Source organism: Oncorhynchus gorbuscha, linkage group LG04 (genome assembly GCF_021184085.1).
Source record: "Oncorhynchus gorbuscha isolate QuinsamMale2020 ecotype Even-year linkage group LG04, OgorEven_v1.0, whole genome shotgun sequence".
Taxonomy (NCBI): Eukaryota; Metazoa; Chordata; class Actinopteri; order Salmoniformes; family Salmonidae; genus Oncorhynchus; species Oncorhynchus gorbuscha.
This window is the reverse complement of record NC_060176.1, coordinates 48684734-48712077: the sequence shown is the minus strand read 5'-3', so window position 1 is coordinate 48712077 and position 27344 is coordinate 48684734. Positions and strand designations below refer to the sequence as shown.

At 42.7% G+C, this 27344-nt stretch overlaps 1 protein-coding gene across 2 annotated transcripts in view; it reads left to right on the top strand.

Annotated features, from left to right (window-relative positions):
- Nucleotides 1-27344, top strand: part of LOC124034188 (fibrosin-1-like protein) — a 437533-nt gene that overhangs the window by 204576 nt on the left and 205613 nt on the right. The window contains exon 5 of one of the 2 annotated variants that reach the window (XM_046347042.1): nucleotides 23414-23458. The exons of the other annotated variant lie outside the window; for it this stretch is intronic. Within the exon in view, the coding sequence (XP_046202998.1) occupies nucleotides 23414-23458 (45 nt within the window). The remainder of the gene's footprint in view (nucleotides 1-23413; nucleotides 23459-27344) is intronic. 2 annotated transcript variants of the gene reach the window in all.

Genomic DNA, 27344 nt, shown 5'->3' with positions numbered 1-27344 from the left:
TCACACACACACACTGTCAGGATTAGATTCACATGCTCATGCTGCTACATGGAATCACTGTCACTTGCTAGGCCTGGCACCCCTAAATGTCAGCAGATCCCCATTCAGAGCACTGCACTGCTGTGATGCACTTCGACCTCCAACACAGCTTTTATTGACATTCCTTCAGGGCTCCTGGAAATCTTCCTCCAACTTCAACCTTTCGTCCTAGATATCCACTTACGAAATAGATATACATACTGTCGGTGGGCGTGAAAAGTGGAGGCGTCTAGCAGTGGATATAGAGCCCAGGTCCAAGAATCTGTGCGCAGTTCCCCAGTTAATAGCAGAACATAGCATACCAGAGGGTTTTACAGGCACACACATCACATGCTGTTTGTATTATGCGAAAATCAATCTCGGTGTGCTTTTTAAATGGTAAGAGGACAATAAAACCACGGGGCTATTTACCAGACACGTCAATGAAAGAAAAAACCCTGTCCCGTCCAGTGAAAAAAATATTTTTTGTATTCCTGTAAGTCAGTTTAAATATTGATGTGTTTTCACTGAAGACTAAAGAACTACCTGAAATCACAGAAAGAGAGTAGTGTGTTATTGCAGTATGACTGGAGAAAGGCTAGTGCCACAAATGGGACTAAAGTAGGTTCAAAGAGATATGTTTTAAATGATCATTATGTATGAATATTCCAGTAAAATGTTAAAGAACTTTCTCCAATTCCTGGCAGAAATGACATACAACAACATTTCTGGGCTGCAGTACTCGCTGAATTGCGCAAACCTTTTTGTGGTGTTTAAAAGTAAACAATTCTAGTTACTTTCCGAGGTCTCGTCTGCGGTTTTATATGAGGCCCAGAAGGGGTTAACATCCTTGGTCTGGGTCTGTGCTCTGGAGGTTCTTAAAGAGCCCCACTTAAGGTCTCTTTTGTGGTTCCAGATGTTTTCTGTAGCTATTTATTTAGCTTGTAAACAGGCCGCCAAAAACACTCTGCATAATGATGGAGAGGGGAACCGCGATGACATTGTTGCGGGGCCTTTACAAAAGATGGCTGCATACTTAATGTGATTTAGTGCTGGGGAGAGCCTTTATCGCCTCCGAGAGGGGAGGATTCCAGATTGAAATGCAAATCTTCACATTTTAAAATTCATTAGGGGCAACACAGCCAATGCAACAACAAACAAGACGATGGGAGGGTGGGAAGGAAAGAGGGAGGGATGGGTAAAAAAGGGGAAAAATGAGGCAGGCACTGGCAGAGCTCTTTTGATCTGACTTGGTTCTTCTTCACCCCTCCCTCCCTCCCTCGCTCCCTCGCTCCCTCCCTCCATCGCTCCCTCCCTCCATCGCTCGCTACATCCCTCCCCCTCCCTCCCTCCCTCGCTCCCTCCCTCCCCTCCCTCGCTCCCTCCCTCCATCGCTCCCCCTCCATCGCTCGCTACCTCCCTCCCCCTCCCTCCCTCCCTCGCTCCCCCTCCCTCGCTCCCTCCCTCCCTCCCCCTCCATCGCTCCCTCCCCCTCCCTCCCTCCCTCCCCTCCATCGCTCCCTCCCTCCATCGCTCACTACCTGCCTCCCTCCCCCTCCCTCCCTCGCTCCCTCCCTCCCCTCCCTCGCTCCCTCCCTCCCCCCTCCATTACATGTTCTATTGGATTCCCAATGGGAAGATGGTTGTTGTCAGGTTGGTTCCCTGTGTTTCTGAGAGGAACAGGTGGTTTCTCCCCTCTTACTCTAATGATGCAGGCTGTGAGAACAACTGTTATAGTCAAGTCACACACGATACATCACCTCTATGTGGATATGGAAGGCAATGCCTGCAATCAATACATATTTATTTACTGACTATGTCATCTGTTATCACATTGGAAACTGTATGTCTGCAATTGTGTTCATTACTCCAAAACAAGAGCTCAAACTTGTCAGCCAATATCCAAGCTATCTGTGTGTTTAAAACATTTTTCCAATAAATCAAAAAATTGGGGCTTCATGCACAACGCTGCCACTGTTGTCAAGCTGTGAATGCTTTTAAAAAGCTTTTCGTACTTCAACAATCATTTTTCTGTGTCTCCATTTCTTCCACTCTCCCATTCTCACACTTGCACAAAGCGAACACACACACACATACACAGGTTTCTCACTGACTTATGGCAAAATCTGATCTGTATCTCCCACACACACTTCCCTGGAGAATTGATTAAAATCAGAGAGACACAGACCTTGAACATTGCTGCTTTTGTCTAAGCAAACAAAGGCTGCCGGTAATTGGATTCACATTGAGTGAAGTATTTAAAACAGTCTGGTAACTAGAGCAAGCTGTGGGCCCGCCGTGCTCCTGCTAGCGCAGAACGGCGGCCTTTTTGTTCCAAAGAGTTTGCGACCGACCCACCTTTATGGGTCTAGCCATGCCTGCTCCAGCAGAGCACAGCTATATTAAGGAGCACCTATTTAACCTTCTTAAACATTATTATGAGAAATCTGTCATTCAAGACAAGGTCTCTCCTTGTGGAATACTTAAATCCTCCATTTACTTCTTCCATCAGTTTGTCACCCGCACGCTGTTTAGTCTACTTTAAACATTTATAAAAAAATAAAAAAATTATATAAAAAAAAGATATCTAAAAGCAACGTTTAGATTAAAAGACCTGAGGGGATAGAAAATGTTTATTTGACCAATGTGAAAATAAACCAAGCTGCTCAAACAGATCCAGTTACCGAAGATTAAACCCGTGAAGGGCTTGATTAGAGGCAATGAGACAAGAAATCAATGAAACATAGCTGCGACAAAGTGTGTCTAATTGTTTAAATACCTGTGGCTGGAACCTTGAGAGAGTAGGGGGAAACTGTCTGCCATTTTGTGTCTAGAGTGGAGGTGAAAGAGATAGAGATCAGCTCCAGATGGCTGCCGTTACAGTGCCTGGGCCCAGGGGATGCCATTGCTCCAGGAGACACAGGCACTCCATTACACAGAGCCTGAACTCCGGTTATCCCGTTTCTGCAGACACGGCCGCCCAGATTGCCTCTCCAGCTCCACTTCCACCCTGTCCTGTTGACATTGGCCCCCTGGCTAGGGAGGTGAGGGGGGAGGAAACTGTACCTGACATAGCCCATGCTGTGTCCAAAATGACACCCTATTCCCTATTTCCCATAGGCTCTGGTCCAAAGTAGTGCACTGTATAGGGAATAAGGGCTCTCGTCAAAGGTAGTGCACTATATAGGGAATAGGGTGACATTTCAGACACAGACCCACTGTCATACTCTATCCTTCTAGGCCCCTGTAGATTAGCTTAAAGTGTGCCCATAGAGAGACAAACCGATTGCACCCAAAGAGCAAATCTCAGAGAGATCCTTCTATGGTTAAAGTGTATTTGCACAGTTGTCTAGCAGCACAATAAAGATTGTGAAGGTTTATTATCGGCATAGAGGTTGAGTAACGTTTTGCTTATATGAGTGGTCTTATCCGGGTTAGGCTACACAATGTTCTTCGTCTGTTTACATTTACTTGTAGAAGTAGCCTTTGTGTTCCAGAAATATTTACCTTTTTGATAGGATCCTTCAAGGGTAAATTGAGTTCACACTGCCACAGAAAGTCATCAATGTGTCACACGACATGTCTGCGTTTACTATTGCACTTGAATTGAGGCCAATATGTTCCTTAGTTTACACAATGAACAGAAGGGGAGGGTGGTTTTCTTCATTAGATTGTGTCTTGTTTTGTTTGCTCTTTTTGTGTCTGAAAGATCTGTTTGATATTTAGTGGCAGGGTGACACTGAGTCCACCTTCGTGCCTCCATTAATCCGCCACATCTTCTCTGTTGTAATTCGAGGGCTGCAAGGGCCTAGAGTCCATGTTCTGTGGAGGCCTAGCGCAGAGATTTCGAACGCATCTGAGAAGCACCGGTAGGCCATCAGCAAACATTGCCCCTCTCCGATGTGTGGTCTGACCGTTTGACAAGTCAATTCATTGTTAATGGTCCCTCCATCTGCTTTTCTTCACCACCATCCTGCGATTCATGGCTTTGAGTCCAAATTCAATGTTGAGATCCATCTTTATTTCCTCCCCTAGGCTACAAGGGATCTGAGGGCCTTCAAACGAGTCCACACAACATTTGAGATAGAACACAACATGATAAATATTTATATTTGTAATTATTCTATGTGCATTATTAATTGCTCCAAAATATCCCTCCAAGAGGATCTAATTAGGGGAGGAAATTAGTCAAAGCAAATAACGCTCATAGTTGAAAAAGCATTTTTAAACATCACCCACATTTCTTCACTCATTTGCCAGACTGATGCAGTTCATAACTGCTTGATGAACGAACTCATTCATTAGAATTCATATTTCTCCGAATCGTGTTGACTCTAGAAATAGTGTGTGTGATTAAATATTAGCTTGAATCAATTAGCATTCATTAGCTAACTGTGCTATACGAGATAATGAAATGCCTAATGAAATGCTTTGTTGAATTTCATGGGGGAAGTTACATTACCTTACCAAAAGTATGTGGACACCTGCTCGTCGAACATCTCATTCCAAAATCATGGGCGTTAATATGGAGTTGGGCCCCCTTTGCTGCTATAACAGCCTCAATTGGGAAGGCTTTCCACTCTATTTTGGAACATTACTGTGGGGACTTGCTTCCATTCAGCCACAATTAGTGAGGTCGGGCACTGATGTTGGGCGATTAGGCCTGGCTCACAGTCACCGTTCGAATTCATCCCAAAGGTGTTCGATGTGGTTGAGGTCAGGGCTCTGTGCAGGCCAGTCAAGTTCTTCCACACCGATCTCGACAAACCATTTCTGTATGGACCTCGCTTTGTGCACGAGGGCATTGTCATGCTGAAACTGGAAATTTGATGAACTGACTTGTTGGAAAGATGGCATCCTACGACAGTGCCACGTTGAAAGTAACTGAGCTCTTCAGTAAGGCCATTCTACTGACAATGTTTGTCTATGGAGATTGCATGAATGTGTGCTCGATTGTATACACCTGTCAGCAATGGGTGTGGCCGAAATAGCCGAATCCACAAATTTGAATGGGGTGTTCACATACTGTATATTGTATATATTGTATATATAGTGTCGATTTCCACAAATGTATAGTAAAGTGTGACTTTTCCCATCACATGTACAGTTTTGTATAGATAGAGTATGTTCCAATGTCCATTCTAGAATCAAGTAATTTATATGGTCATGCATTCTAAGTAATATGCTGGTGTGGATAGTCTTTGGTGAGGTGTTGTGAATAATACACAGACTGTCCCATCGTAATGCCCATTACAGGGACAGCACCATATTCCCTATTTATTGTATTTCGTGAACATTTGTCCACTATATAGGGAATGGGTCCCATTTGGGATGCACCCTGTGGCTGTCTTCAGTCAAAAGTAGTGCACTATATAGGGAATAGGGTGCCATTTGGGACATATACTATTACTGTGTTCAGTCTGTCTCCTCCACAGCAGCACACGGTGTGTTTAATAGACTTCTCAATCTGGTAGCAGAGCCATTACCAAATCCAACACAGACCATTAGCCCGCATGAGCTTAATTGCCCATTAATTGGATAATTAGTCGTTAGCTTTGTTTTTTTTCTTCATTCCTTCTGTTTCTGTTTCTGTCTCTATCTTTTCCTTTTTTCTGACATACTCGTTCATTTGCTATATATGTCATTCTTCTTTCGCCCATTCTCTCTCTCCCTGTCTCTCTCCGTGGCTACAATTGCTAAGAGAGATGTTATAAGGCATCCCATGACCGTGTAGCCTGCAGTAGAGAGTGAGGGCTCTGCTCTGTGTGGGTGGTACAGTGGTAGAGTAGTACAAGGCTGAGTGGTTTGATGTAGCCCCAGGTCTCCACTCTCCTACATGTTGACCCACAGAACACAATGTGCGTGGCTGAAGCGGCACAGGAATCAGGGAAAACTCTGTGTCATGCATGCATAGTTAAATAGTCTAGATATCTCAAGTGCATTAGGTGCATTATTTATGTGTGTTTTAAAAGGACAAGTCATTTTTTCCCTTCTTTCTTTTCATACTCTTTCATTCTGCCCGACATTATTCTCTCTGAGAGCGTGCAGGTTCTCAAGCGCACTAAGGCAGCCGTCATCTGATGGAGTTATCAAAGTAAATGTTTGGCACATTTTGATAGCTGTTTGAGATCTCTCTTCTAACGAAGCAGTCGTATCATCCCTGACTGTAAAAAAGGAGAGATGTTAAGAAGCAAAATAATGGCAATTAAATACCTCTGAACAAACTCAAGTCATTCGTCATGTCATGGAGTGTAAAACTAGAGATATCCACGTATCTATATGTGGAGTCAACACATCCAGATGATTTCCTGGTCCTGAGATGGAGGATTGTTGGGCTAAATTGAGGAAAGGTGAAGTAGTGTTCACCATATGGCACAGCTGCTAACACTTAACAATGAAATTATCCTAACTTTCACAAGCTATGAATATACTGAACAGCAATTTCTAGGAAGAAGGCCTTTAGTCAGTACATATGGTAGACACATGGAACCCAGAGATAAAACCGAGAGAGGAAGAGGCAAAGATGAACACTCAAACGATATAAAATATAAGGAGGAAATAATGGTTTCAAATGGAAGTTGGATGGGGAAGTTATAATATAATCAACTTGGGTACATGAATCAACCGAATACATGAATTGCTTACTTTCAAGCCCTTAACCAACAGTCCAGATTTTCTTTAAGTAAGTAAGTAAAAATAAACTAAAGTAATAAAAAAGTAATACAATAAAACAACAATAACAAGGCTATATACAGGTATGCTTCCAATCCTAGTGTATTACAGTATATACAATTAGCATTGTGCTGCTAGCTGGTCTTAGGCTACGGCAGTACTGAGAATGAACCTGAAACAGTGTTCATTTCTCCCTGTTTGGCCTTCCTGCCTGCCTGCTGGGTCTTTTAATGATTACATTGGTGAACCTTCAAGGCCTCAGATCCAAGAAAACCAGTCTGCCTGTTTGCCTGTAAAAAGAAAACTCGCTCTCTCTAGCTAGTGTTAATGATGACTATAAAGTGTCATCATCCCAAAGTGTTAAACTGCTCAATATAAATATGGGTCTGTTTTTGTTTCATTTATTTGTTATTCATTGCGTCCAATTTCCATCTCTAAAGGGGGAATGTTTCTCGCTCGGTGCCCAGGGAATATGAGATTAAAAGGCAACGAGGAAAACATCTGTGTCTCCGATTTGCCCTGCGATCTGCATTTCATTTCTTTGCTGCTGGATTCCAAATAGACAGAGCGCCTACAAGAATAAAAAAAAAACAGCACTGAGCTGCATAGGGCTAGCAGCAAACGGAGTGAGGGTTACCATAGAAACACATACCTCCCTCACATGGGTTTATGTGCTGTATCCTCACATTCTATCAGGAATTATCATAAATCTCCCTGCAGCGAGACGGTGGTTAAGGTGCGCCTGGGCGTAGAATGACAATGTGTTGATCTCAATATATCTTGGCAAGAGAGACAGAGGCATCCGTGCTGTTTAAATCAAGAGAAAATGGCACTGGTATTAGCATGAGATGATATAAAAGGGGGAATGAAAACGCCGTTAGTGTGTCTCCTTTCTTGAGCGGTTGGCAAGAATAGATATTTAAATGTAAACAAGGAATGGGTTTTATGGCTGCAATGCCCATACTGTAGCATTCTGGATGCAAATCATTTGGCTTTGCTTTGCATATATATTAATGCATATGAATAAACATAAAAATCGAAACATTGATATGAATAATAGCCCATAACTACGTCTATACGAAACAAAGCATTTTGATTGATTTCTATCTCATAATTGCGTTCCCTTCATTGGCGGCTTGGTAAGCATAAAATGCTGACAGGGTGAAAATTAAATTGAGTTAGAGAGAGCACAGCAGTAGTCACAATTTCCACAAATGACATATTTCCTCCCTCTCGAACACTAGATCTCTCACTGCTGCTCGCTCCAAACGATCACGGCGAGAGAGAGGAGAGCATTATCCGATCTGTTTGAACAGCTTCCATCAACATGACTCTGGTGGGCGTTACAGATATCCAGTGACCTTTCCCTATGGCTCCTCCGATATTAACACAATCTCCCTGCCTTATTACCATGGGAACATTTCACACAGTATTAGACTTAATAAATGACTTTTTACCCTCCCCCCTCTCCTCTCTTTTTCCCATTCTCCTCCCCTTGCTCCCTCGCTCTCCCTGCACCTGAGCAGATAACCCTGTCTCCCAGGGGGGCTGGCCTCCATAATCACGTCAGTTCACGGCCCTCTTATTTGAGCAGAATTGCTTAATTGGTATGTGTTCTACATAACTGTTTGAGTATTAGACTCACAAATGAAGGTTAGAACCTTAGTGCTTGTAATCGACTGAAAGAAATGGATTTGTTCTCAGAGGCTCTTTTGGGAGAGGACTTTATGGTTCTCTGAAGAAATGAAGGTTTATAATTGTGTTTTTTCTTTTTTTTGCTCCCTTTCCATCCTTCTGTTTCTACAAGGCCATGGCAGCTTAAAGGTGATGTCTCTGGGTACTTTAATATAGCACACGTAGCAGTGCACCTGGCATACTAACTAAGTGAACGTTGTTAGGCTTGTGTTGCGAGGCAGGTGCAGAGTTCAGGTCTCATGAATATACAGTGCCAGTTAAAAGTTTGGACACACCTACTCATTCAAGGGTTTTTATTTATTTATTTCTACTATTTTCTACATTGTAGAATAATAGTGAAGACATAACAACTATGAAATAACACATATGGAATCATGTAGTAACCAAATAAGTGTTAAACAAATTCAAATATATGTTCTATTTGAGATTCTTCAAAGTAGCCACCCTTTGCCTTTATGACAGCTTTGCACACTCTTGGCATTCTCTCAACCAACTTCACCTGGAATGCTTTTCCAACAGTCTTGAAGGAGTTCCCACATATGCTAAGCACTTGTTGGCTGCTTTTCCTTCACTCTGTGGTCCAACGCATCCCAAACGATCTCAATTGGGTTGAGGTCAGGTGATTGTGGAGGCCAGGGCATCTGATGTAGCACTCCATCACTCTCCTTCTTGGTCAAATAGCCCTTACACAGCCTGGAGGTATGTTGGGTCATTGTCCTGATCGTCCCACTGAGCGCAAACCAGATGGGATGGCGTATCGCTGCAGAAAGCTGTGGTAGCCATGCTGGTTAAGTGTGCCTTGAATTCTAAATAAATCACAGACAGTGTCACCAGCAAAGCACCCCCACACCATAACACTTCCTCCTCCATGCTTCCCGGTGGAAACCACACATGCTGTCACGGCTGTTGGTGGAAGAAGGTGAGGACCAAGATGCAGCGTGGTATGTGTTCATATTAAAAAGGAATAATCGAAACAGTTCTGAAAGGTGAAACAAGCACTAAACAGAAATTATCTACCCACAAAAACCCAGTGGGAAAAAGCTACCTAAGTATGGTTCTCAATCAGAGACAACGATAGACAGCTGCCTCTGATTGAGAACCACACCCGGCCAAACAACAAAGAAATCCAAAAACATAGAAAAAGGAACATACAATGCCCACCCTAGTCACACCCTGGCCTAACCAAAATAGAGAATAAAAGCCTCTCTATGGCCAGGGCGTGACACATGCAGAGATCATCCGTTCACCTACTCTGCGTCTCACAAAGAGGTTGGAACCAAAAATCTCACATTTGGACTCATCAGACCAAAGGACAGATTTCCACCGGTCTAATGTCCATTGCTTGTGTTTCTTGGCCCAAGCACGTCTCTTATTATTATTGGTGTCCTTTAGTAGTGGTTTCTTTGCAGCAATTTGACAATGAAGGCCTGTTTCACGCTGTCTCCTCTGAACAGTTGATGTTGAGATGTGTCTGTTACTTGAACTCTGTGAATCATTTATTTGGGCTGGAAACTCTAAGGAACTTATTCTCTGCAGCAGAGGTAACTCTGGGTCTTCCTTTCCTGTGGCAGTCCTCATGAGAGCCAGTTTCATCATAGCGCTTGATGTTTTTTTGTACTACACTTGAAGAAACTTTCAAAGTTCTTGAAATATTCTGGATTGACTGACCTTCGTGTCTTAATGTAATGATGGACTGTCGTTTCTCTTTGCTTATTTGAGCTGTTTTTTACTTAATTTATTTTACATGATAGGGTTATCTTCTATATACCACCCCTACCTTGTCACAACACATCTGATTGGCTCAAATGCATTAAGAAGAAAATACATTTCACCAATTAACTTGTAACAAGGCACACCTGTTAATTGAAATGCATTCCAGGTGACTACCTCATGAAGCTGGTTGAGAGAATGCCAAGAGTGCAAAGCTGTCATCAAGGCAAAGGGTGGCTACTTTGAAGAATCTCAAATTTCAGTGAAATCTAATCATACCTCAGAAATAAATCTGTCAATAGAAACTTGTTTGGACTATGGGCGATCACTCAGAAGTTGTGAGACATGGGCCACAATTGTGTTAGCCAAAGTCAAGCGCTCACACATAAAATTGTATTTTGATTGATCCTCATAGGCCATGTGTGGTTCTTAAATACTGGGAGTTAATAGCAGGGATTTATGTGATTAACATAGTGCGGGTCATTGTCGAGTGGCTGAGTGACAACCGTTTGGTAGGAGAAATACTGTATGGGAGGGTTTCACAGTGAAGTTTAAAGGAGACATCAATGTCAGGCATACACAACACTAACTATGATCTACTGCAGGGTCGGGCAACTGGCAAGTTTTTTTAGGAACTCAGTTTAGGTTTTCAACCCACTGTTAGGAGTTAGAATAGTAGAATACAGAAGTTGCAATTTCGAAATTTGGTTGCGAATCAGCAGTTTTGCTCTTGTAATGTCGGTCACTGATAGTCAAGTCAATTAGCCCATGTAAGCTAAAAGGTTTTTGATTACTAAGTTAGTTTAGCAGCCAGCTACATACAGTAAGAGGGAGCTCCCATTGATTGTGATATTCAGTCTCACTCAGATATAATATTAAAAACTGCAAACATTTCTCTCCACCCTATGGCAAAATGTGTAGAATTTCAGGAAGTTAGCTTTAAAACAGCTAATTTTCCTCTTCACCATAGCTAAATTAGTAGAATTGCATGAGACTTAGCTTTAGCTAGCTTTAAAACGGCAACATTTTCTCTACACCCCAAGGCAAAATGTGTAGAATTGCTCAAAATGTCTCTTGGATGTAAAGAGTGGGGCCACTAAAATGTGTGTTTGGAGTGGGGTAAACAGACCCGCACCACATGGAAAACTGTGTAGAAAATGTACGCTAAAATGTCCCCTCCGCTGTCAAAATGCAGACCGTTAAAATGTATTGCTCATAGAGGAGCCCACAATTATTTTTTGCTTAGGGCCCCCAATAGGCTAAGGCTGGCTCTGACTGCATGTGTACAGTTGAAATCAGAAGTTTACACCTTAGCCAAATACATTTAAACTCAGTTTTTCACAATTCCTGACATTTAATCCAAGTAAAAATTGCCAGTTTTAGGTCAGTTAGGATCACCACTTTGTTTTAAGAATGTGAAATGTCAGAATAATAGTAGAGATAATTATTTATTTCAGCTTTTATTTCTTTCATCACATTCCCAGTGGGTCAGAAGTTTACATACACTCAATTAGTATTTTCTATAGGATTGAGGTCAGGGCTTTGTGATGGCCACTCCAATACCTTGACTTTGTTGTCCTTAAGCCATTTTGCCACAACTTTGGAAGTATGCTTGGGGTCATTGTCCATTTGGAAGACCCATTTGCGATCAAGCTTTAACTTCCTGACTGATGTCTTGAGATGTTGCTTCAATATATCCACATAATTTTCCTGCCTCATGATGGCATCTATTTTGTGAAGTGCAGCCGTCCTTCCTTCAGCAAAGCACCCCTCAACATGATGCTGCCACCCCCGTGCTTCACAGTTGGGATGGTGCTCTTCGGTTTGCAAGACTCCCCCCTTTTCCTCCAAACATAACGATGGTCATTATGGCCAAACAGTTCTATTTTTGTTTCATCAGATCAGAGGACATTTCTCCAAAAAGTACGATCTTTGTCCCCATGTGCAGTTGCAAACTGCAGTCTTGCTTTTTTATGGCAGTTTTGGAGCAGTGGCTTCTTCCTTGCTGAGCGGCCTTTCATGTTATGTCGATATAAGACTCGTTTTACTGTGGATATAGATACTTTTGTACCTGTTTCCTCCAGCATCTTCACATGGTCCTTTGCTGTTGTTCTGGGATTGATTTGCACTTTTCACACTAAAGTACGTTCATCTCTAGGAGACAGAACACGTCTCCTTCCTGAGCGGTATGACGGCTGCGTGGTCCCATGGTGTTTATACTTTCGTACTATTGTTTGTACAGATGAACGTGGTACCTTCAGGCGTTTGGAGATTTCTCCCAAAGATGAACCAGACTTGTGGAGGTCTACAAGTTTTTTTCTGAGGTCTAATTTCTTTTGATTTTCCCATGATGTCAAGCAGAGGCACTGAGTTTGGTGGTAGGCCTTGAAATACATCCACAGGTACACCTCCAATTGACTCAAATGATGTCAATTAACCTATCAGAAGCTTCTAAAGCCATGACATCATTTTCTGGAATTTTCCAAACAGTTTAAAGGCACAGTCCACTTAGTGGATGTAAACTTCTGACCCACTGGAATTGTGATACAGTGAATTATACGTGAAATAATCTGTCTGTAAACAATTGTTGGAAAAGTGACTTGTGTCATGCACAAAGTAGATGTCCTAACCGACTTGCCAAAACTACAGTTTGTTAACAACACATTTGTGGAGTGGTTGAAAAACGGGTTTTAATTACTCCAACCTAAGTGTATGTAAACGTCCAACTCCAACTGTAGATGTGGCTGTGGAGACGCAGACCTGCGAGCAACCGTGGCCCCTCATGATGAGTTCAGAATCTTTTGTCACCCCACCTCGATCGATGTTGCCCATCCCTGCTCTGTGATTAGAACTGTACACATAAGAGGAAATGGCTTTCTTTCTTTTTTTCTCTGCCTTGATGAAGACAAGGATACTACTGCTAGACGCTATTAGATTATGTAGAGCTGTGTGGAGGAATCATCCACTCAAAGCATGTTTATTGATACTGTATCGCATGCAATGTACGTTCACATACAGCGCTTACTTCCCTTCCTCCTCACACCCCTCTCACATAAACTAGACCATAAATTCATCATGCCTGCTTTCCAGTGTGAGAAAAGTCAGATGTGGTGGGAGCTGGGCTGGCTGTGTGCAGAATCCGATTTCACACTCACACTAATACCACCCAACGAGGAGGGGTGTAAACAAGCAGATGGTGTTTACAAATGAGGATGCCCAAACTCTGAGCACTCAGCCCTGTGGGCCCTCAACTCTGTGAGCACTCAGCCCTGTGAGTCCTCAGCTCTGTGTTCACTCAGCCCTGTGGGCCATCAGCTCTATGAGCATGCAGTCCTGTTGGCCCGGAGCTCTGTGAGCCATCGGCTGCTGATTAGGTTATGGGATGGCATTTTGGGACAGCTAGATGTCGACGCTCCATTCTAAGTGGGTGGAGCGAGACAGTGAATACTGTCTGTCACATTGAATTGTTCTCCTTACTGAGGTGTTTGTTGTCTTCAAAATGTCAAAGGATGATTTTTATGAGAGAAAGAGAAAGATAGTTGTTTTTCCAGAGTGGAGTGCGCGTTTGTTTACTTGCTTACCGCTGCATGTGTGAGATTGTGCTTTTCTTCAGTCGGAGGTGACATTTAACAAGGATACACTTGTCTGTGTTAAGAAAGGTTTAGCAGCCGAAATACAGTACATAATAAATACAAAGTAGCTAACTGTGGAATCTGGACTTTTTTCAGCCGGTTTAACCCCAACTGCCACATAGAAACGTTTTAAAGGTTGGTGCTCTTTTATTGAAGTGTTGATCGTTTTTAGTGCTTGTCTGAGACACATCTATTCCTCAGTTCTTTGAAATAGCTCTTCATCGACGGAGGACACGAGGACATTCTATTCTACGAAGTTCTCCCTAATTAGCTTCCAAGAAAGACTGCAAACCGCTCAGCTGATCTACTTGGAAGGAAGGGCGGTGAAAATAACCCATGCTGTGCTGTATTCAGATCCAATCATCACATAATGACACACTTGATTGCAAGAGACTTCTACTGCGCTGATAGCAGTGAGCTGATAGGCTGATAGAAACCGAGCTCAACTGTGGTGAGGATGGTCAGTCCTGATAAAAGCCTGCTTGATGAATGCGGCTAACATGGCGCCCCTCAGCCACACAGACTGTAAACATTTGAAGCATGGCAAGCATTGTTCGTCTGTTGTATTATCCATTTGGTACAAAAGAACAGAATGTTTTATGCCATTGTTGATAGCGAACAACAAAAGATGGTATACTTTGATACACGGAGTGAGTGGAGAGAGTCCTAGAACAGTAATGTAATGTAACAAGATCCAGTGTAGGCTGCCATTAGATGGAACATCAAAGTGGGAGTTATTGCTCTCTTCATAGAGAATGCTCCTCGTGTTACAGTCAACAAGAGGTGGTCAAAGGGATGAAAGGACCACTTAAAGACAGGAGCCGTCTCAGAGAACAGCTCTCGGTCTTCTATCTTCCTGTATGTAGCCTAGTACTGATGGATACGGGCCTAACTCTGAGAGGCTTAGCACCACTATTATAGTGCTCTCACTAAATCCCTCCGTCCCTCCTCCCAACCAGACCCGCACTCAACCCTCTGTGAATTAATGGTGCATCCTGGGTATTAGTATTCTGGGGCCGGATGGATCGTTGCTGGATCTGGGCAAGGATTTGCCTGCCTCTTAACATTTTAGCTAATCTGGTTAACACTTGTTTTTATTGACATCTGAACAACATCCCAGTCCTCTCGCTCTTTCTCTGCTTCGTTTTAAGAATATTCATGGTTACATTTACACATTTAGCAGACACTCTTATCCAGAGCGATTTAAAGGTGCGATTAGGGTTAAGTGATATGCTCAATGGCACTTCAGCCGATTTTTCATATAGTCGGCTCGGGATTTGAATTAGCAACCTTTCGGTTACTGTCCCAACGCTCTTAACCTCTAGGCTACCTGGCATTAAATGTGTTTGCTATCATCTCTATATTACTCTTTATACATCTGGAAGATAGTGCTATTCACATCCTGATAGGCAGGTTGACAAAACACACATTTGGGTCTAAAATCAAATCAGATTCCACCATAGTTAGTTTGCTCAGTTGATTAGTTGATCATTTAACTTTAATCAGTGGACTTAATGATCCAGTCGGAACATTTCAGTTGGTTCTTTCCCATATTAAAGTCCAGACATGAGGTATAGCTACGTCACAGGTTGGTGGCACCTTAAGTGTGGAGGACGGGCTCGTGGTAATGGCTGGAGTGGAATAAGTGCAATGTTATCAAATACCCTAATATCACCACTGAGCCGGCCCCATGTGCCCCAGTCAGCCACTGTAACTGATGTCATTGTCTATTAAAAAACAGTGTATGCTGTTGAAAAAGCCCTGGGGAGTGTAGCCTAGCCTACCTATGGTAGTAGCTGGATAAACACTGCATAAATCCCAGCAGTCCTGTGTCTCGCCAGTTTAAAGGGGGTCTGTCTGGGTCAATGCTAGGGCGGCAGGTATCTTAGCAGTTAAGAGCGTTGGGCCAGTAACTGAAAGGTCGCTGGTTAGTATCCCCGAGCCGACTTGGTGAAGAATCTGCCCTTAACCAAGGCCCTTAACCAAGGCCCTTAACCAAGGCCCTTAACCAAGGCCCTTAACCTTAACTGCTCCTGTAAGTCGCTCTGGATAAGAGCGTCTGCTAAATGGCAAAAAAAATGTACAAATGTAACGGTGGTACTTTAAAGTATGTCTCTGGGGATTCCCCTAAATCACAAGGTATGCATCATCTTAAGCGTCCGTCCCTGGCATTAGTGCTCAACTCCTATCAACGGTTCCATCAGCCCAGGTTCCAGAACTGAGGCTCATAACAAGGCTATTAACCCTGGCTGGGATTTGTGTCATGCAGGTGAAAGAGGACCCAAAAGCGACTTAACAGAAACAGAGTTTATTTAAGTCCAAAACGGAATAACCGAAATCCTCTAGACTTGTAGAGGGGAAACAACTGGAGAAGCGGCCACAGACTGCAGGTCGCTTCGGGTAGGCGCAGGCCGTAGTCGACAGAGACACCTGCTCACACGCAGCATCTGATGAAGGCAAAAAACACGACAGGACAGGGCGATACACAATCATAGCAAAAACACGACAGGACAGGGCGAAACGCAATCACAGCATGGTGAATACAATACAAGGAACCGACGGGACAGGAACGGATCACAAAGGAATAAATAGGGACTCTAATCAGGGGAAAGGATCGGGAACAGGTGTGGGAAGACTAAATGATGATTAGGGGAATAGGAACAGCTGGGAGCAGGGACGGAACGATAGAGAGAAGAGAGAGCGAGAGAGTGAGAGAGGGAGGGGGAGAGAGAGGGATAGAAGGAGGGAAAGAACCAAATAAGACCAGCAGAGGGAAACGAATAGCATGGGGAGCACAGGGACAAGACATGATAATAAATGACAAACATGACATTTGACCAAGCTCTTTATCCTGTTGATAGGCAGGAATGGACGTTAATTTACACATTCTTTGCTTTGGCCACTGGACACTGCCCCCCCCCCACACACACAATGTATTATCTGTAACGTGACCCTAGATTTGTATACGTACTTATCTTATCTGTGAGTTCTATAAGCTCGTTGTTTTATCGTCTATATGGCTGCAATAACAACAGCTTAGTGTTCGTGGGGACATGAATGTAGGAGGTGATGGTTGGGTTTTTAGAGACATTTTTTGTTAGCGCTGATGTGTCTTACGTCTTACATACTGTTTAGTATCTTACGTCTTACATACTGTTTAGTTCAAAGCTAAACAGTATAGAAAACCATGTATATTTTCATCCTTACACACTATTGATTGAGTTCTTCTAAATCTCACCAGTGTTCTGTGCTGTTGCTGTTGTCCAGACAGAGCAGAGCTGGGTATGTCTAATTGCTCCCATCTAAAGCATTAGGATGAGTTCTTAAAGAGGAGAAATTAATGTCTGCCTTCGTTAGGACAAAGGGAGGGGGGCAAAGCGCTGGAAGGCGCTGCTCGCTGACAGGCCCAGTAACGCTTCATTGTCCTTGATCTCAAGTTTCATGAAAAAAACCCACTGCTCCTTGTTAAAGAACGCACGCAGCAACACGCCTCTCTCTCTCTCTCTCTCTCTCGCAGTAACTCGTTATCTCCTCACCACCGTGAAATGCTGTAATTAACATTCAACAACTGTAACAGATCTGTCGTTCCTCCTCTCTACCCGCTAATTGCCAGGCTATTGTGCAGCAGGCTTGTAAGTGGGCTTTTCTTCTATAGTGGTACTTGTGGGTACACATTTGCCGTTTATGTGTATCTGTCTGGATTGTTAGGGGTGGCGTGGGTTGGGGATGTGGTTCAACTCAGTCTTTTTGTTGAGAATATATGGAAGCCCTGGAGCCCAAGGCAAAACGTTTTTTTTTTCAAATAACGTAGACTCTTGGAAAGATCTCGTTTGAACGGCTTAGTATCTTGTTCGAACGACTTAGTATCTCGTTTTAACTACTTAGTAAAAAAAAAATAGTTAATTGTTCTATAGGCCTAATTAGGCCTCGTTTGTTATGCATCTTGTCAGACGGTGTAATGGTTGCTGTCATTCATTGACTGGATCAATCCATTGATATGATTATTCATTGACACTTCTTCGACACCCTAAAGCAGGCCTGCTTTTGAGTGCCAGAGCATGTAAGTAGGTGAGTGTTGAGGTGATTTTGGTGATTTTGCAGCAGTGACTTCTTCCCTGCTGAGCGGCCTTTCGGGTTATTCGATATAGGACTCATTTTACTGTGGATATTGATACTTTTGTACCTGTTTCCTCCAGCATCTTCACAAGGTCCTTTGCTGTTGTTCTGGGATTGATTTGCACTTTTCGCACCAAAGTATGTTCATGTTGTCTTCATCTGTCACTAATTAGCATAACACAACGGACATAAATATTACTAGAACATATTCCTATTCATGAAATCACAAGTGAAATATATTGAAACACAGGTTAGCCTTTTGTTAATCACCCTGTCATCTCAGATTTATTTTGAAAATATGCTTTACAGCCAAAGCAAGACAAGCATTTGTGTAAGTTTATCGATAGCCTAGCATAGCATTATGCCTAGCTAGCAGCAGGCAACCTGGTCACGAAAATCAGAAAAGCAATCAAATTAAATAGTTTACCTTTGATGAGCTTCGGATGTTTTCACTCACGAGACTCCCAGTTAGATAGCAAATGTTCCTTTTTTCCAAAATATTATTTTTTTAGGCGAAATAGCTCTGTATGTTCTTCACGTTTGGCTGAGAAATCGACCGGAAATTGAGGTCACGATAACACCGAAGAATATGCCAAATTAGCTCCATAGTATCGAGAGAAACATGGCAAACATTGTTTATAATCAATCCTCAAGGTGTTTTTCAAATATCCATTCGATAATATATCCACCGGGACAATTGGCTTTTCAGTAGGACCGAGAGGAAAAATGGCTACCTCTGTATTTTACGCAACTGTATATATATTTTATATATTCCTTAAGGGGTCCTAAAATTCCAAATCAAATAGCTAAATGATCCCCCCGGCTTTATTCTCTAAAATATCCTAAGTAAATCGTAAATAATAAAGGCCAGTATCAGCTTCTTTGTTATAAAAAAAGGGTATAAATAATTTCAAACTGGGGCGGCACAATGATTTGCGCACAGAAGCAAGCACCAACTAGCTTCACATTTGCACTGAGTGTGGGAAATGCAGTCTACAAATGAAATATTATTATTATTAAGACAGACAAAATGCACATGTCAAAGCTGAACTTTAAAGCTGACCTTAAAGTTGTTTGTCAACCGCCATATAAAGTCCAAAGAAGAAGACTGAAGGAAGAGAGATTACTAGAATCTAACTCTGTTTACCCTTTTATCTGTGGATTAATTGTCAGAGTAGAGGACCTTGTGCATTTCAGGTAAAATAACAACCCAATGTTTATATCCCAGGACAAATTAGCTAGCAACAGCAAGCTAGCTAGCTAAATGGCCATGAATGTTTCAGGCGATTCAACCTGTCCCCAAATTAATATAGGTGGTTCAGAATTAATTTGGATATTTCAGCCGTGCAGGTTCTGATCATGTCTGGTGTGGATAGACAAAGTCAATTGTGAGCGATGGTGCACGCGGACGCATGCTCGTGCTCTGTCTAGTCAGTATGTTAGTATCTCGTTTGAATGACGTAGTAAAAATGTTTTTTTTATAAGTATTTCAAACGAGATACTAAGTCAGTCCAATGGGATACTAAGTTGTTCGAACGAGATACTAAGTCGTTAAAACAAGATAATTCCAAGAGTATACATTATTTATTTTTGCCTTGGGCTTTAGGGCTTCCTTAAGAATATCATGCATACTCTAGTGTAGATATTTCAAATCAAATCACATTTTATTTGTCACATACACATGGTTAGCAGATGTTAATGCGAGTTTTGCGAAATGCTTGTGCTTCTAGTTACGACAATGCAATAATAACCAACGAGTAATCTAACCTATCAATTTCACAACAACTACCTTATACACACAAGTGTAAAGGATTGTATGTATTCTCTGTATGGGAATGAATTATATATGGTAATTTAGCAAACACTTTTATCCAAAGCAACTTTGATATACAGTGCAGTATATGTGTCCAATGCAGGAATCAAACCCGCAACCCTGGGATTGCCAGTGTAACGGATGTGAAACGGCTAGCTTAGTTAGCGGTGCGCGCTAAATAGCGTTTCAATTGGTGACGTCACCTGCTCTGAGACCTTGAAGTAGTAGTTCCCCTTGCCCTGCAAGGGCCGCGGCTTTTGTGGAGCGATGGGTAACGATGCTCCGTGGGTGGCTGTTGTTGATGTGTGCAGAGGGTCCCTGGTTCGCGCCCGGGTTTGGGGCGAGGGGACGGTCTAAAGTTATACTGTTACACCAGCACCATGCTTTATCTAACCCAGTAGGCCATTGTCAATACAATGTTTTTATTAGGTCTCGGCCACAGTGAAAGAATTTTAGAAATGATGGTTCTCTTATGACAGGTACCTAGACATTTCCGCAGCTCTCTTGTATTGTAGAGCACACAAATTGAGGCCTCCCCCTAAGTATGCTTTCGGTGGTCTCATCCTGGATGGCACGCTGTGTATTTTCAATGTAACGGTGAAGGGTGTATTGGAGGCCCATTCGCCCGGCTCACAATTACTGTAATTACACATTTCAAGTTGACGCATGCCTGTGGTGGTGAATAAATGGAGGGTACAATTATTAAAGGAGTCCTGCTAGGTACTCTTCTTCCTCTCAGCCACGCATGATTTCTCCTAACATGGTCGGTGGTGGTGTTTACCATTCTACCACATTCAATACAACCTGTAATTGGAGATGTATAGCCGCTGATACGCCTGTACCACACACTGAAAAACTAATTTACAGTAGTATGTGGTTTCAGCACACTTTAGGTTTGGTACATTTCCCACATAAACACAGTAGTGTAGTAGTGCCACTTCCCTTTTAAATCAAAGTAGTAACTGCTGTGTAGCTCCACCCCTGTCCTGAACCCTGAACCCTAGCAACAACCAATCACAACACACCTGTTGAATAATTAGTCAGAGTCAACTGATACTCCGGCTCCAACAGGGCTGTCATCTATTCCTGGAGTCTCCCACAGGCGGCCAAAAACCAAAGCCAATTAACTGGGTTCAATTCTGCTCAATTTAATCTATTCGGTTGATGCAGCGAACCTTGTTATTCTAAGGTGACCAGAGGGAAGTAAGAGGATACAGCCTGCCTCTGAAGCCGAGTGCTGTCCGTGGGCCAAGTCTGGGCCTAGTCTGGGCCTAGTTTCCTCTGTGGTCTGGTCCATCACAAAGGTTCTGTTCACCTGCTGCTTTATCCTTATCTATCAGTCTGCTACTGCAACAGCATCTCATCTTCTCTTCTGGGGATTAAGGCCCTAATTGTGGTTTAGGCTTCACTGAACTAAAGGAGGCCAGAGAGGACAAACAAAACTAAATGACTGGCTTGTCTGTTGTTTCTTATCTTGGTTTCGCTAGGCTAGCAGGTCAGGGCAGAGCCAGTCCATGCTACTAATAGGTTGGTCTGTAGTCTGGCTCACCCTCACTAATTCTCACATTAGCAATTCATATCTCACTTGTTGTGTTTTTCACAAATGGCACATACCCTACGGGTTGTACTCCAGTATCACTATGACTCACCATAAGTGAAACAGCCCGCTATTACATTCAGGGATTTGAACTTTTATTTTGCGCTTTATTTCTTCCCCGCATCCTGTTACAGTTAGCACTGTTTGCTGCAGAAAATCTCGACCACACAACAGTTGAGGTTACAGACGCTAAAGAGGCTGCTTGCTTGCCTGTCTCTATACTTGAGTATTTAACACATGTCTGATAGGTTTGATAGACTTGCTGTGTTTTGTAAACTGAGCAAACACTAAAAAAGGCTGTTGTCAGATACTTAGGACAGGCTTTGTCAAGTACAACATTCTAGAGTCGACGGATACATTTCCCACTAAATGACAAACCTGTTTAACCACTGTGTCTGTCTGTCTTGTGGTAAAAAGCAACATTCTTATCTTCATTAAAAGCCCACCTCACTTGTGTTCAGGGTATCTACTGATGTTAGAGTAGTGTGCTGTTTTGGGTGTTGTTATTAGTGCAATATCCTGAGTCTAAATACAGTATCGCTGTCAGCTGACACATTGAGGAGACCACAAAGGCCTTCTTTCCGCTTAACGACTAAATTGTGTGCTTAATTCATTTTCACGCTGATCACACGTCTAATGTCGCCTGCGACATTAACAAGCCCTATCTGCAACCTCCACACTTTCTCAATTGGATATACTGTGGCTCCCCCGGCTAATCTGCCAAAAAAAATGAACTTTGACTGTGATGGATTTTACAGATAGGGAGAAGATGTTGGCATGAGAGCAAAGAGGTCTTTACAAGAAATGTGAACAAAGGAGAATTTATTCTCTTCAGAAGTGGAAAGGGTGAAAGAGATAGAGGGAGGGAAACAATCCTCATATGGCTTTTTATTAGACTGTTAAAGACAGATCTCATTTTAATTTGGGCAATGTGAGGAACACTATCATCCATTGACCCGCGGCATCTTATGACTGGCTCGACGCTTGACGCTCTTCGGTCTTGTGGTTTTTCTCAGTCTGCAGTTTCGGTTCACGGATAAGGCAGATTTCAGAGGTATTTTTTTAAAAGCTATTGCAGTTACTGCTCAGTTCATGAACTTCACTTATTTATTTTTTCCTCCTCCTTCCTTAGCTAGTTTGCTCGAAGCACAACCTTATTAGTATCTCCCAGACAGGAACAAGAAAGCCTGCAGCTTCTGTTTACAGGCTATTCAATCACTTTAAGTGCTGGTGGCAGACTGATTTTCTTGGAAACACGTTGGCTCCAATCCCCCCTGGCTCTTAGCATACATGTTATTTATCATAGGAACATTTGGATCTGTCAGGCTGGTCTGTTTTACTAGGTTTGCCCTTAGGCGGTGGGATGGGGGATCAGGGTTGGCGGTTAGCGGTGTGTGGGGGTAAATGGGAACTTAAGGTGGAGTAATAGAAAGCAATGAAGCCGTAATGTACATCAGGAAATACCTCTGAGTGCCGAAAGATTGTCTCTCTGATGAACTGAAGTGGTTTACGCTTTATAAAGCCTCTGTAGATGCTGTGTGATCTTTACAAGGGCTTCTTCTTCTTTTTAAATGGGTCAATTTGTGTCTCACTTTCTTTTCCTCGGGGCTCGATATTAAACTGTAACTGAAAACAAAGCACACGTAGAAAAATATCCCCGGTCTGGGAAAAAGGTTTATGTTCGGTTGGAGTTATTCGTGCCGTCTAGCCTTGTTCGCGGTTTGCAAACGTAGTGTAGCCTAACCAACCTTTTATCCAAAGTGGCGTAGAACACTGAGTGCATACATTTTTTGTATATATGACCCCAACAGGCATTGAACCCATGACACTCGCATTACTAGGGCAACACACTTACCAACTGAGCCACACAGGCCCCCCATCAAATAGCCTAGTGTAAGTGGAGGAGGCCGATAAGATTGAACATCCTGTCACATTCTTGCCTCTCAGTGTCACTGTGTTTTTGTGACCTCAAACCTGGTGACACCCTCTGGCAACAGCTACTCCTCTGCCAGCTGCTAGGCTAACTTTCTGCAAGGCCAGGAGAAAAAGAGCTGATGTACACTAGGCGGGTTGTGCACCAGATCTTAATATAGCAGCAGGCAAGCAGGGTGGTGGTGGACAGACCCATCCCGATTAATGACTGTTGTCTCTTCTTTGCAGTTCACTTCTTTAAAAAGAGACGAGCACCCGTTTGGGAGACATGAGGTGAGGTCATTATGAGCTAAGGGTCACATGCACGCATGCTCGCACACGCACACACACACACACACACACACACACACAAACCATTTTCACCCTCATCACTTATAGGGAGATGACCTCTTACGCACTGAAGCTACAGCATATTATATAACAAAGCATTTGGAAAGAATATTGTTTGTTTGTTTAGATTATATCAGCCTTTGTGCCTCTAGGTAGTTGGATTATCCTTGACAGTTGGAATGCATTCAGTCACAGAGAGGTTATGTATGAACAGATCTCAAATCATTTACATTTACATTTAAGTCATTACATGAGAGATACACATTGTCCAATTATTGAGCAATGCACAGTGCCTTCAGTAAGTATTCACACCCCTTGACTTTTTCCACATTTAGTTGTGTTACAGCTTGAATTTAAAATCGATTACATGTAGATTTCTTTGTCACTGGCCTACACACAATAAATACCCCATCATGTCAATTTTTACAAATTAATAAAACATTAAAAGCTCAAATGTTTTGAGTCAATAAGTATTCAACCCGTTTGTTATGGCAAGCCTAAATGAGTTCAGGAGTGAAAATGTACATAACAATTCACATAATAAGTTGCATGGACTCACTCTGTGTGCAACAATGGTGTTTAACATGAGTTTTGAATGACTAACTCATCTCTGTACCCCACACACACAATTATCTGTAAGGTCCCTCCATCGAGCAGGGAATTTCAAACCCAGATTCAGCCACAAAGACGAGGGAGATTTTCCAATGCCTCGCAAAGAAGTGGCCCTGACATTGAGTATCATGTTGAGCATGGTGAAGTTATTATTACACTTTGGATGGTGTATCAGGCGCCTAACTCAGTTGTTCGGAGAGGAAGGAACCCACACAGGGATTTCACCATGAGGCCAATGTTGACTTTAAAACATCTACAGTTGAAGTCGGAAGTTTACATACACATAAGTTGGAGTCATTAAAACTCGTACTTCAACCATTCCACAAATTTCTTGATAACAATCTATAGTTTTGGCAAGTCAGTTAGGACTATCAGTTAGGACTAAGTCAGTTAGGACTAACTACTAGTTAGGACTATCTACTTTGTGCATGACACAAGTCATTTTTCCAACAATTGTTTACAGACAGATTATTTCACTTATAATTCACTGTATCACAATTCCAGTGGGTCAGAAGTTTACATACACTAAGTTGACTGTGCCTTTAAATAGCTTGGAAAATTCCAGAAAATGATGTCATGGCTTTAGAAGCTTCTGATAGGCTAATTGACATAATTTGAATCAATTGGAGGTGTACCTGGGGATGTATTTCAAGACCTACCTTCAAACTCAGTGCATATTTGCTTGACATCATGGGAAAATCAAAAGAAATCAGACAAGACCTCAGAAAAAGATTGTAGACCTCCACAAGTCAGGTTCATCCTTCAGAGCATTCCAAGCGCCTGAAGGTACCACGTTCATCTGTACAAACAATAGTACGCAAGTATAAACACCATGGGACCACGCAGCTGTCATACCCCTCAGGAAGGAAACGTGTTCTGTCTCCTTGGTGCGAAAAGTGCAAATCAATCCCAGAACAACAGCAAATGATGTTGTGAAGATGCTGGAAGAAACAGGTTCAAAAGTATCAATATCCACAGTAAAAGGGGTCCTATATTGACATAACCTGAAAGGCCACTCCGCAAGGAAGAAGCCACTGCTTCAAAACTGCCATAAAAAAAGCCAGACTACAGTTTGCAACTGCACATGAGGACAAAGATCATACGTTTTGGAGAAATGTCCTCTGGTCTGTTGAAGCAAAAATAGAACTGTTTGGCCGTAATGACCATTGTTATGTTTGGAGGAAAAAGGGGGAAGCTTGCACGCCAAAGAACAACATCCCAACCGTGAAGCACGGGGGTGGCAGCATCATGTTGTGGGGGTGCTTTGCTGCAGGAGGGACTGCTGCACTTCACAAAATAGATGGCATCATGAGGGAGAACAATTATGTGGATATATTGAAGCAACATCTCAAGACATCAGTCAGGAAGTTAAAGCTTGGTCGTAAATGGGTCTTCCAAATGGACAATGACTCCAAGTATACTTCCAAAGTTGTGGTAAAATGGCTTAAGGACAACAAAGTCAAGGTATTGGAGTGGCCATCACAAAGCCCTGACCTCAATCCTATAGAACATTTGAGGGCAGAACCGAAAAACAGTGTGTGAGCAAGGAGGCCTACAAACATGTCTTAGTTACACCTGCTCTTTCAGGAGGAATGGGCCCAAATTCACCCAACTTATTGTGGGTAGCTTATGGAAGGCTACCCGAAACATTTGACCCAAGTTAAACTATTTAATGGCAATGCTACCAAATACTAATTAAGTGTATGTACATTTCTGACCCACTGGGAATGTGATGAAAGAAATACAAGCTTAAATAAATCCTTCTCTCTACTATTATTCTGACATTTCAAATTCTAAAAATAAAGTGGTGATCCTAACTAAGCTAAGACAGGGAGTTTTTACTCTGATTAAATGTCAGGAATTGTGAAAAACTGAGTTTAAATGTATTTGGCTAAAGTGTATGTAGACTTTCAACTTCAACTGTACATAGTTTTTATTTATTTAACCAGGCAAGTCAGTTAAGAGCAAATGCTTATTTACAATGACAGCCTAGGAACAGTGGGTTGACTGCCCTGTTCAGGGGCAGAATGGCAGATTGTTAACTTGTCAGCTCAGGGATTTTATCTTGCAACCTTTTGGTTACTGGCCCAACACTCTAACCACTAGGCTACCTGCCGCTGGCTGTGATAGGATAAACTGAGTAGGGATCAACAACATTGTAGTTATTTCACATTTCTAATCTAATTGACTGAGTAAAAAAAAACAAAGGAAGCCTGTACAGAATATTTTTTTAATCACCCACAGCAGGTTTCCAAGATGGTGTAGCAGTCAGACGTCTTTGTCCTGTCGTGTCACTTGTATATATCTTTTATATATTTTTCTTTACATATCTTTTAAAAATGTTTTCCTAAACCTCAACTTCTAAATACTCTCCTGCAACCCGTGTGGCGTGGATCTGTTTTTTTTTTCTAAGTATTTCTATTTACTTCGGTTCTGGAATCCCTCAACTGAAGCTAACGACCTACCAGCTATCAGTCAGCAAACCACTGCTAACGGTCATCAGCTAACCATTAGCTCGGAAAGCTCTCGACAGTTCGCACAACCTGACTCAAACCATAGCATAACGGACGTATTTGTCTCTCCATATCCCCGGATTCCTACCGCAAATTCTGAACCTTTTCATCTGGATCTTCGCAACTAGCTAACTGCAATCCCGGGTGACTCCTCGTGGCTAGCGTTTCCATCCCGGAGCAAGCACCAATTAGCCTGAAGCTAGCCCGGCTAGGGCTCCTGGGCTACCACCGAAGCCCACTCCTAGGCTACAATATCTGGACCCCTTCTACTGCCGGTACGTGGCACGGAACCCCGCCGATCCTCTATGACTGGAATGCCAACATAATCTGCCCGAGGATTCCAACAGGCCCCTTAGGCGCGACGTCCTCTGAAGGCCCATTTTGCTAACCGCGGCCTGCTAGCTATCTAGAGCTACTTGGAACCCTACTAATCCATGACTGGTCTATCGACATCACCGCACGAGGAGGCAAAAACAGACTTACCTCCATCGCGATGTCCCCCAAAGGCCCTTCTGCTAACTTGCCTGCCCGTACCTTCTCCGCTATGCAATCTGGTTTCAGAGCTGGTCATGGGTGCACCTCAGCCAAGCTCAAGGTCCTAAACGATATCATATCCGCCATCGATAAGAGACAATACTGTGCAGCCGTATTCATCGACCTGGCCAAGACTTTCGACTCTGTTAATCACCACATTCTTATTGGCA